We start from the raw sequence: 12,580 nt of genomic DNA on the forward strand, positions 1-12,580 counted from the left end.
TTCAAGTTACAGATATTTTGTATCGAAGATCGATACTTGTATGTATACAAGCAACGTAATTTAGTAATATATAATTTTTATGCTAATGAAAAATCTTTCAGTATTGAGTGAGAAATGTATGGAATTCAAGCTAGTTCAAAAAAGCAAATTTTGCTTTTGAGTTTTTACAACTATTTATATTATTAGGTAAGTTTTAATAGTAATAAAAAACTAGGAAAAAGTTGAAAAATTATTTCATATTTTATTATTTTTTTTATGAAAATTTCATTAAAATTATTATAAATTGTATTAAAAAATATTAAAACTTTTACTTTTTAATAGCAATATACATTTAATTATTATCTTACTATGTGCATAGATATTATGTGCATATAATGCATATAATTTATTTTTATTATTATATTATTTAGTTTTATTTTATAATAAAATAATTATAAATAAAATATATAGTATATTAACTAATCACTTTAATAAGTATATTTTTTTTTATAATTAAAATGAAATGATTATCTTTTTTTTTTAAATATATAAATTTATATATATGTATATATATATAAGATATTGTCATTTGTATATTATTATTTAAATATATATTAATATATAAATATATGCATATATGCATGTATAAATCGTTTTTTAATTGTTTTATTTGATTAATTACAATAATATATAAACAATTATATTTTAATAGATATTATTAATTTCTATATACAAAAATTATACATATATATATATATTTATATTAAATAATTATTTTATATTCATAATATAATATTATATTACATGTTATAAATTGATATATAATTATCAAATCATATATGATTGTGATTTCACTTGTGTATTTTACTTGAATAACCCGCCATTTAAAATATAGTTAGTGCATTTGACTCAAGAGGGTTATAATTCTTAATCGACTTTGTAAAATTCCTATCTACATAATTTTACTAGTGATTTCTATTTATTTTAACGAAGATTCAGAAAATATATCGTTCATGACTATCAATAAATGAAAGAAACGAATTGATTTTGCTTTATATCAAAAATTATTTACTCTACGAAACGTTTTGATATTCATACTGTGATAAAACTGTGTCTTTGTTAAATAATCATATGTATTAATACTTATTCTAAGTGTGAATTTAATAATTTGTCATTTCTGCTATATTAATTTATTAATGACATTTGAATTTTAATATATCAATCAAGAATAATGGGTATTGGCCTCAAACCATTAGAATTCACGGATTGCTTAACCGATAGCCCTTATTTTCGAGAAAATCTTCATTATCATGAACGTGAATTGGAGAAAACTAGCCAACAAATTAAACGACTTATTAAAGAGGTCAAAGATCTTTTAATAGCTGCCAAAAGTAAGTTTTCATCATATGTGACATTTTGTAGGCATTTTGTGGGCAACAGCTGCTCTTATCTTATTTAATTTTACTTTTATATTTTCTAATAACATATTTTATTTAAAAATAATATTATATGTAATATTAAACAATTTTGTAATTTTGTAATTTTTTCGAAGTAGTTTTAAGTTATTTATGAGTTTATGAGTTGTTTGTTATATTTTTATTTTCTAACAAATATGTTTAACAATATATAACATATATATAGTATTTAATTTATTTAATGTTTTTAAATTTAATAAAAAATATCTTTATTTTCATATATATAATTTCTAGTAAATTTTAATTTTATTTTTTTTAAATATTACCTCATTAGATCATATTATATTCATAGATATTAAATATATTTTCATCATTTCTATAAAATAATCATAAATATTATATTCATATATATTAAATATATTTTTATCATTCTTATATAAAATAATAATTATAAATAATGATATTTGTTTAGAATTATCCAGAGCTCAAAGAGCATTTTCAAAAACATTGCAAAATTTTAGTTTTGAATGTATAGGAGAAACTCAAACTGAAGATGAAACTCACATATCACAAAGCCTTAAAGAGTTTGGTAAACTTATTGCATCAATAGAAGATGAAAGGGATCGCATGGTATGCAATGTTTTTAATATATAATTTATAATATATGTTTTATATTTATTAGAAAATATTTTTGGATAAAAATAATTTATATTAACATATTTTTAGTTTTTTAAGTATTATTTTATTATAATTTAGTTTTATAACATTTGAAAATAAAAATTAATTTTTATGTTTAATATAAGAAATCAAGACTTTTATGTAGTAATGTATAAAAATACATAAATTATAAGTTAAATTATAGAAATTATAATATGTTGTATTATATTTTTTATTAAATTAATAGTAAAATATTTTAAATAGTAAATATTTTTTTAATATTTATTATATGTTCTATGTAAATATTTTTATCTATTATTTATCTGTTTTTAAAAATATAATAAGTGTTATTATAAAAAACTCTGTTTTTATAGAAGGAGCACATCCTGGTTATTTAATGGTATATCTTTTGAGTCATATTTTCAATCAAAATACTTTCTATATATTTATATTTAAATTATATTTTGCATTTTAAATTTTATTTCTTAAATATGATTTAAAAGAAAATTATTGTTTAATATTATATAATTATAATTATATAATGTATATATTTTGAAATATTTCTGAATGCATATAATAGTTTTTATTTTTTATAAGAAAGCTTTTAACATTTATATTAATATCATATTAAAGAGTAAATAAAAACTTCATAAATTATTGCATGTAATTATTATAAATAGAAATTATTAAATATTTTAAATATATTTAATATAAAGATTCAGCTATTTTAACATTATTAAAAATATTCTTTAATAAATTTTTTATTTTTAATTATCTTTAGTACATTAGGTAAGTTATATATTTGAACATTTATCATGCACAAAATAGTTTTCTTTCCTAAATAGCAAAATAACAGAATGCTGTTATGCTTGTTTTATTATAGCAATGTCAATGTTGATTTGTGTGAACATAAGACATATACATATATCAATTTCTAAATAAAGAATGTATCTTAGTAATTCTTTTTATAATTTAATAATTTTGTATTTAATCTTATATAAATAATCTTATAATATTAATATCAAACAAAATTTTATAATATTTAGAGTAAATCAGAATTGAATTAAATCTATATCTTGAATATTAAAGCATAATATTATTTACTTTAGGATTTAGTAGTAAAATAGTCATTAAGCTTATTAAAATAATATGTATTAATAATTCATGTATAAATTGTGTTATAAAGAGATGTACATGGTTTTTAATACATAAATGTAGAAATAATGTATGTACAAATATTTAATATATTTTGTATTATTATTTTAACAAATATATTATTTTAATGAATTTAAATTTATATTTTCATAAAAATTTTACAAAATTTTTTCAAAAAAAATTTTAATTTAATATTTTTTATTTTTAGCTTGAACGTGCTTATGATCAAATTATACTTCCTTTGGAAAATTTTAGGAAAGAACATATTGGAGGTGTTAAGGTAATAACTTTTAATTATATATAATATATAAAATTATACGATTATATAGATTCAAAAGTTATATATATTAAATGTATATAATATAATCTTATATTCAAAAAATAATATATTAACAGGACGGAAAAAAAAAATTTGAAAAGCAAACAATTAAATTTTGTCAAAGTCAAGAACGTTATTTAAACTTGTCTACAAAAAAACAAGATAATGTTCTTCAAGAGGTGATCCTTTATAAGTACATAATAAATATAAAACATTTATAATATTTGATTTAATAGCATATATTATTTTTAGGCCGATGCAACATTGGAAATGGCTGAGAGACATTTTTGTCAAGCTAGTTTAGAATATGTATTTTTGCTTCAAGAAGTACAAGAACGTAAAAAATTTGAATTTGTTGAAACTGTAAGCTTAATTTTTTTCTATATATTTTATTAAATTATTCTAAAGTATAAATGAAATAGTTAAAAATTATAAATTATAATATTATTTTTTTTTCTAGTTATTAGGTTTTATGTTTGGTTGGTTAACTTTTTATCATCAAGGACATGAAGTTGCAAAAGATTTCAAACCTTATATGACTGAATTACAATTAAAAATTCAGAAGGTTGGTTCTCTCTTTATTTCATATTTCATTGCTTAAAAATATTTGAAAATGCATTAGAAGCACGATTCTAAAACTTACATTAGCACTATTCAAAAAATAGCTTTATGCATTATAACATTGATTTATAAAAATTTCTGAAGTATATTATGCATTGTTGTTTCACATTCTATCTTTAGATTTTATAAAAATGATTGAATTTATGAAATAAACAATATTAATATATTTTATAACAAATTATAATTTATTTATAACAATTTAATAATTGCAATGAATCATGACAATATAAACAAGAATTTTATTATTAATATAATTTATTAGTAATATAAATTATTTTAATATTTTCATTATAAGAATGTGATTCAACATATTCTGAATATTTTTATTTAAAAAAAAATTATTTGGGATACATAATTTGGGTACTTTTAAATGTCTTGTTGTGCACTTTGAAGTATTTTAATATTAGTAATTTTCTTATAATTGATATAGTTGTTAATATTCAACTACTTGTAGATATACTTAAATGTAACTTCTTACTAAATTATTGTGTGGTGCAAATATTATTAGGATAACAGCATGGCAAATAGCTTACTAATTTCCAATTTTATGTGTGTGTGTGTGTTTTACAAGACTAGAGAAAATTTCCTTGCTACCCGGGATAAAACAGAATCACTTATGAATAAAATGAAGGATATGAAAAAGGTAATATATTATTTTGTTATTTTTATTTATTCTATATTTAATATTTTAGCATATGTTATTCTTATATATTATTCTTATTTACAATAAGATTAATTTTATTGAAAAACAAATAGTTAATCATGTATTTTATATTATATTTTTATGTTAATTAATATAAATTTATATTGAGATAATTTATTGAATAATGAAATAATTCATATATCTATAATTTTCTTTATTTAAATAAAAGAATTGTAGTTTTGGTAATTTATAAGGAAAATACTAGTAATATTTTCCTTTTATAGTCTGCTGTAGAAACTGGAGTCAATAAATTGTATACACGTGAAGGTTATTTATTTCTAATGGAAAAAAGTAAGTACATTAAAAACTTAAATATATAAATTAATGAATGTAACATATAACAAAGTTTAAATGACAAGATTCATTAATATATTAATATAATTATAAATATACTTAATTTTATAGAAGCATTTGGTACAACATGGACAAAACATTATTGTACTTATCAAAAAGACAAAAAGGAATTTATAATGATACCTTATAATCAACTTACAGGAAAATTCGTAAGTAAAATTCAATTATTTTAAAATAATTTATTATTTGAAAATAGGTTTAATAATATTATATTTTAACTTTAACAGAGTAGTAAAGAAGTATTAACATTGGCATCTTGTGTACGTCGCATGTCAGATACAATTGAAAAACGATTTTGTTTCGATATCACTACTGTTGATAAGTAAGTTCAATTTAACATTTAAATATATATACAATTAACAACATTTAAATATATATATTGTATTGTCTTTTTGGCATATTTAACATCTGATTATAATTTACTTTTAAATAATTTATTTAACGATATTATGTACTTTGAATTTAAATATCTATTTTTTAACTTAGATATAATATATATACATATTTTTTGTTTTTATAAATTTATAATACATGAAAAAACGAGTAAATTGGAACAATAAAAATATACTTATTTTCTCTTAGAATATTAAGTTAAATAATATTTATTTATATTTTTTATATACAATTTTCACTATTTTCATCATTAATTTATTTAATTTATAATGTAAATATTCCTATATAATATATATATAATAAATATCTTTATAATATATTTTTATTGATATATTTTATCTTTTTTTTATTTTCTTAGACATAATGTAATATATACATTCCAAGCACTTTCTGAAGAAGATAGAAAACTATGGCTTGATGCCATGGATGGTAAAGAACCAGTAAGTAATATATTATTTGTTTTTATTATATTATGTTTTAAATGACAAATAATTAAAGAAATTGATACAATGCATTTATAATTTCAGAATTATCCTATAGTAAGTGCATCAACAAAATCTGAAGAAACTATCTTAGATGAAACAGGTTTTATGTTTGTATCAAAATGCATTGCAATACTCGAGGAAAGAGGTAAAATTAATATAAACAATTAAATAAGTGATATTTTATGATATATTGTAACATTTAATTGTAAATTTTTGTTAAAAGCAATTTTAATATAATACATTTTTTTTAAGGCCTTGAAGTGCAAGGTCTATATAGAGTTGTTGGTGTTGCTTCCAAAGTAAATAAACTTTTAGCAATGGGGTTAGATAGAAGGAAACTAGAAAAACTTAATCTGGATAATCGTTTTGAATGGGAAAGTAAAACTATTACTAGTGCATTAAAAACATATTTAAGGACGCTATCTGAACCGTTAATGACTTTCCGATATTATAATAGTTTTATTTCAGCTGCGAGTGCGTATAGGTATTCTCTATAATATTATTTTATTTAAAATCAAATTAAAAATATTATCTTTTTTTATATTAAACTTTTATGTAAAAAATATATAAATTATTTGATATTTTTATTGTTCATTTTAATAGAACAAGAAATTAAAGAAGCACGTATCAATGATATTCATAATCTTGTTTATCGACTTCCAAAAGCAAATTTTAATATGTTAGTTCTACTTATTAAACATTTATATAGGTAATAATTAATTTTATTTTATATTTTATGAAAAAATTTATATTTAAACGAAATTCATTTAATTATATTGTTTTACAGTGTGGCAAAAAAAAGTGATAAAAATTTAATGACTATTGGAAATTTAGCTGTATGTTTCGGGCCATCTTTGTTGCGACCAGAAGAAGAAACAGTAGCTTCTATAATGGATATTAAATTTTACAATATTGTAGTTGAAATTTTAATTGAAAATTGTGAGAGAATAGTTGCTGGTCCACCACAGGATACTGTATGTAACATATCATCAACACAAAATGCCATTTCTTCTAGATCACGCACAGAAGATGCATCAACATCTTGTGGTAATGGTACTCCTTTTTTAAGGTACCCAGTACATTCTAATATGTCTTCACCACATAGTCATGTAAGTTCTATATATATATATTATATATTACTTAATTTTAAATTTCAAGGGATTTAACATAATAATATGATATATAATATAAATTTTGCAAAATTATATATTATCTAAAATTAAATTTTTTATATAGCTTGTTACGAGATCATACTATGATAGTCCGTTAACATCTATTGATGATTTAAAACTTGGAGATTATGAAGAAACAGAGCACATGAATCACAGAATGCTAACATATTTAAATAGTCGAAGTGGACGAGTTAAATTAACTAATGCAAATCTTATGTATTCTGCAGATAAAGGTTATTTTAATTTTTTTTAAATATATGTATATATATTTATTTATATATTTTATAATTTTAAATATTATATAAATTTAGTATTAACCAGTGGTAATACAAGTAGTTCAAGTGAATCAATTGCTTCTGATCCGCATTCATTTTCATCTGATTTACCAGTAAAACAAAAACGTAGTTCTATGATGTCAGTTCATTATCCATCAAGTTATGCTCAACGAAGCAATCCATCAGTATCTGTGTAAGTTTTTTTTTATCTCAATGTAATTTTATATCAAATGTTTTTAATATAAAATTTTGTTTATAGAGTTAATACCTCACCTACTAGTGGACGTTCAAGCCCTGGACAAGTACCTGGTATTTGGTAAACATAAAATTCTTGTCAAACATCATTATGTAATTCATTATGTATGTACTTCTATTACAGTATTAATATTACGTTATTTAAAAATACATTTTTTCTTGTAGGAGAGTTCGCACTTTGTATGCTTGTGTAGCTGAAAGCGATGGAGAATTATCATTTGAACCAAATCAAATTATTACTAATGGTATTAAATTCAATACATTTTATATATATTTGTACATGTAAAACAATTACATTATGAATAAATTATTAATATAATTATTAATTACAGTAAAGGCCTCTTTGGAACCAGGATGGTTGGAAGGGACATTAAATGGTAAAACAGGATTAGTCCCAAAGAATTATGTAGAACAATTGCCTTGAATTTGGAAAAGCCAAAGAGTGCCTATATTGTTTTTATATTTCATAAATTATAGAATATTTAGTATTATTGTTTATTGGAACATATGTTCGCGAAAATAAGAATTGCTGCAATGATATGTATGGAACATGATGTTTTCTATTTAAATTTTTTTGGGTACAATTTACATAGTCAATTACATACATATACGCGCGCGCATGGGCGCACAACACATAAAAACATATATACTATTTATTAGGAGCCTTTTTGCTCAAAAACGTTTATAATGTATATAATCACTTGTAGAAAAATTTATATATATCTACATATATAGTGCTAATATATTACTTAATATTTAAATATATTTGTACTAAAAGATATTGATTCAATACATAGCTTTTAGGAAATCTCATAGGCAATAATATTTGTTTATAATACGATAATCTTTACGCGTACGTGCATATGTACGTGTACACACATATAATTATCGGAATGTGATAAAATAAATAAATACCAAATACCATCAGAATTTTTAATAAAGATTTTAATAATATGAAGACTATATTAATTAATTTAATTGAATATTATAAAAAATGAACAATATATTCATAATTTTTTAAATAATGATTTATGTTGCAAATTTATAAATTAAATGATATGAAATAATTAAATATTACAATATAATGTATTTAAATCGCTTTGTTATAAAGTATTTTTAATAAATAAATTTTTTTTATAAAATGATAATTGTCAATAAAATATAAAAATTAATAAAGTCAGTTTTTGTTAAATTAAATATATCTATTAAGTATTTTATCAAAATTAATTTATATATTATTAATACTAATTATTAATAGAGTAATTCTTTAATGCTGAATTATAATTAAATTTTCAATTAATTTAAAAAATTTTAAATTATATATGTATATATTTATTTATTTTAAACATTTCTAAAAAAAAACATTTCTATTTAAAAAAAATTTATTTTTATTCCATGTGAAATTTAAAAATATAATTTATCATTTATATTATTATTATTATTAATTAAGAATATGATTTTATTAAAGTTATTATATAAAAACGGTGAATGTATTTATATAATTGTTTATAAAAAAAGATATTTTTAATTATTGTCTTATAATAACATAAAAGTATTAGTATAATATATAAAATATAATGTATAATAATATATTAATATATAAATATTAACATAAATATTAACATAAAGAATATAATAAATGCTAAAATTTATTGTGTAAGAAAATATATTTTTATTAGAGATGATATTGTTTGATTTTTGTGAATAATTAAGGAATAGTTTAAAAAGGAAGTTCAAATTTTTAATTAGAGTTTGCAAAGTGTATACAATTTTACTTTTTAGATAAATTATTATTTAAATTTCCTAAACAAATTTCCATTCCTAAACATGCCGCTTTTAAAGCATTCTTTTCTACACTATTCCATATAGAACTCATAAACAAAGTATAACACAATATTGCTGTTAGAAAGATACGTCCTATATTAAGTCCAATAATTACATCGAGGGATGTAAAAGAACAATCCAATCCTATAGACCAAATAAGTGGTATAATTAATATACATCCCAATAACAAATACCAAAATCGCTGACGACGAACATTTTTCAATGAAGTTTCACATATATTAATAGCTTCTTTTAATGAATCTTTAATATCTATATTTATAATTTTAGATTCCCCTACAACAATAAATATAAAAGTATCAAACTATTTATAATTTCTATATGATTTTACTTACGAACTTACCAATACTAAATTTAAAAGTTGCCATAATAGCTTCATGATCAGAATAACTAAAGTTTTTATAAGGTATCCGATTTGGAAAAGGATGTTGAAAATTTATTATTTCTATCTATAAGTAACATAATATTAATTTAATTATACATTAATAATTAAATTCTCTAAATAATAATTAAAAATTAATGTACCTTAACATTTTTTGTACCCTGATATAAAATATGATCTATACGTTTTCCATCAGGAAGAGTATTTGCATTTTTTGAATTAGTATAACTATTATTGGCACATTCATTGGTTCCTAAATTACTTGAACTATTTGAGCAAGCATCTGTTAAACCAGCAACACCACAAATAATTCTATAGACTAAATCTTGAGGTTCTGTATTAAGATCACCTCCCAAAATTGTAGAATCAGCACCACCAGAAGTCATTCTAATAAATTGGGCAGTATCAAAAGCTTGTAAAACTCTATGTGCTATATATTCATCATTGTGTCTATTGTATTCTGCATGTAACTAAAATAATATATTATAATAATATCCAGAGTGTCTCAAAAATGTTGGAACATCCATAAACTGGAGATTTTTGAAGCAATATTTTTTTTTACAAAAATTTTTATTATGGTTTTAGCAAGATATTGATAAAAAACATTGATTGATTATGGAACGCGTAATCTAGTTGAGCTGCAAATGTTGTCTAAGTGTTGCTGCATCACGAAATCCAAGCAATTCGAAGAAAGTATATTCAGAATATAACAAATATTTTTTTATTGATAAAAAATTATATCGAATTATGTCACGAATAAATAAATAAATAAATAAATATAATATTCAATAATAAAAATAATAAAATAAAATATATTTCTTTGAGACAGTAGATTTTTTGTATTTGGTGGCACATAACGCTATTGTTGGCTCAATTAGGCTACACGCTTTGTGTATTGACTGATTAATATTTTTTATTAATAACTAATTAACAAAGTTGTAATGAAAGCTTTTGCAAAGAAAAATGTTGCTTGAAATTATTTCAGGTATCTGCAATTTACAAATGTTTCAATATTTTTGAAACACTTTGTATAAATAGAAATAAAAATTATAATAAACTTACATGTGCAATATAGACATTAACATTCCAATTATGAATTTGAAGTTTACAAAGTCCGACACCTTTCCCACCAAACCAATCTCCATGATGTATTTTGTGTACATATCCATTTAAAGGCCATTTATGAAATATTACATCTTTAATAGGAAATTTAGATAAAATACAAAGTCCAGATCCAATAACTCCACTATAATTATTTAATACATATAAAATTCAATATAATTAAAAAAAAATAATAAATAGTAAAATTAAATTTAATGATTAAATATATATATTTTATAACTTATTTTATATTTAATTTATATTTAATATTTTTTAACTTAAATACTTTATTTTATTTAAATAATTGTATAATTAAAAATGATAATAAATGAAATATTTTTACCTATAAAAATAATGAGAATAAGGTAATTGTTCTTGTGTTTTAGCCTTTATCATTTTAAAATCATTAATTGACCATATCTCTTGTAAACAAATAATATCATAATTTTCAGTAGCAAATTTGTCTGCAATTGCTGTCATACGAGCACTTCTATTTGGTGAAACATATGGTATTCCCCTAAAATATATAATAATATAAGGAAGCATTAACTTTAAATATATATTATATCTGTGAAAATATTTATAAATAACAATTAAATAAAAAAAATAATATTAGGAATGTTTAAATTTTAATTGAATTGAAATGATTATAATTAATTTTACAATATTCATAATATAACTTACCAGCAATTTAAAGTTAGAATATTTATTAATATTTCGTCTGTCATCTTTTATGAACTGTTGGCTAAAACAGATTAACAAATTTGTATTTTTTTATAATAATAATTATAATAATAATAATAAAATAATAATATATATAATATAATAATATATATATTTTTTTATTAAATTTTTCAAACATTTATTGATATTTTATTAATATTACATACTTATATTATTATATTACTTTATACTATGGAATTATTCGCAATTTGATTATTATTACTTTATTACTATTTAACCAAATTAGAAAAATAGCAGAAAAATTTTTTAAGAAATTAAAATTTTTTTATTGTTTTCTTTATCACAAGTTTAAATAATACTCTAGTTTTGTTAGCGTACGTGGTTACACATTTTGTTTGTAACTGCGCATTAAAGATAATATTATATATTACACGTATTATTTCTGAGCAATGATTCTCAACTTTCTTTCATAAAAAAAATATTTTGTATTTAAAAATATTTCTCTTTTTGATGACTTATGAAGTACATTAATAAACATAATATTATATGAATTATATGCTTATATAAAATATTTAATGAAATTTAACAACATAATAATGTATTTTATAAAATATTTTATAAAATACTTATATATATATATATTTTGAAAAAATTCTTACTTAAGAGAAGAAATTAATATAATAAAAATTATTATAATGGTATTAAATTTTTATAATATGAATTATTTTAAAAAATAATTTTAAAACATAATTTTTGAAGTATGTATTTTTTATACATTTTTAATTAAT

The 12,580-nt window shown here is 19.7% G+C and overlaps 2 protein-coding genes across 9 annotated transcripts; one reads left to right on the forward strand and one right to left on the reverse strand.

Moving 5' to 3' along the window:
• Window positions 1–15: 15 nt before the first annotated feature.
• Window positions 16–11,259, forward strand: LOC107993791 (rho GTPase-activating protein 26). 5 transcript variants are annotated; one of them, XM_017050406.3, is made up of 21 exons: window positions 16–186; window positions 1,207–1,370; window positions 1,867–2,024; window positions 3,415–3,486; window positions 3,603–3,704; window positions 3,778–3,888; window positions 3,986–4,090; window positions 4,718–4,789; window positions 5,074–5,140; window positions 5,255–5,352; window positions 5,431–5,525; window positions 5,955–6,036; window positions 6,124–6,226; window positions 6,334–6,555; window positions 6,685–6,790; window positions 6,869–7,190; window positions 7,318–7,486; window positions 7,565–7,721; window positions 7,788–7,844; window positions 7,949–8,028; window positions 8,116–11,259. In XM_017050406.3, the coding sequence occupies exons 2-21, from the start codon at window positions 1,211–1,213 to the stop codon at window positions 8,205–8,207; spliced, it is 2,430 nt and encodes an 809-aa protein (XP_016905895.1). In that variant the 5' UTR covers window positions 16–186; window positions 1,207–1,210; the 3' UTR covers window positions 8,208–11,259. The 5 variants fall into 5 exon arrangements, with proteins under 5 accessions (XP_016905895.1, XP_016905896.1, XP_061932262.1 ...); XM_062076280.1 differs by lacking the exons at window positions 16–186; window positions 1,207–1,370 and adding an exon at window positions 2,426–2,451 and having other exon boundaries at window positions 1,909–2,024; XM_017050407.3 differs by lacking the exons at window positions 16–186; window positions 4,718–4,789 and having other exon boundaries at window positions 914–1,370.
• LOC107993736 (putative neutral sphingomyelinase) lies at window positions 9,432–12,249 on the reverse strand. Of its 4 annotated transcripts, none has more exons than XM_062076293.1 (7): window positions 12,055–12,249; window positions 11,793–11,853; window positions 11,452–11,625; window positions 11,070–11,253; window positions 10,151–10,477; window positions 9,969–10,074; window positions 9,432–9,877 (listed from the first exon to the last, which is right to left on the reverse strand). In XM_062076293.1, exons 2-7 carry the CDS (start codon window positions 11,834–11,836, stop codon window positions 9,555–9,557), a joined length of 1,158 nt encoding a protein of 385 aa, XP_061932277.1. In that variant the 5' UTR covers window positions 11,837–11,853; window positions 12,055–12,249; the 3' UTR covers window positions 9,432–9,554. The 4 variants fall into 4 exon arrangements, with proteins under 4 accessions (XP_061932277.1, XP_061932276.1, XP_016905818.1 ...); XM_062076292.1 differs by having other exon boundaries at window positions 9,432–9,901; window positions 12,055–12,216; XM_017050329.3 differs by having other exon boundaries at window positions 11,999–12,216.
• Between the last annotated feature and the right edge of the window lie 331 nt (window positions 12,250–12,580).

This window comes from Apis cerana, linkage group LG6, assembly GCF_029169275.1.
Source record: "Apis cerana isolate GH-2021 linkage group LG6, AcerK_1.0, whole genome shotgun sequence".
Taxonomy (NCBI): Eukaryota; Metazoa; Arthropoda; class Insecta; order Hymenoptera; family Apidae; genus Apis; species Apis cerana.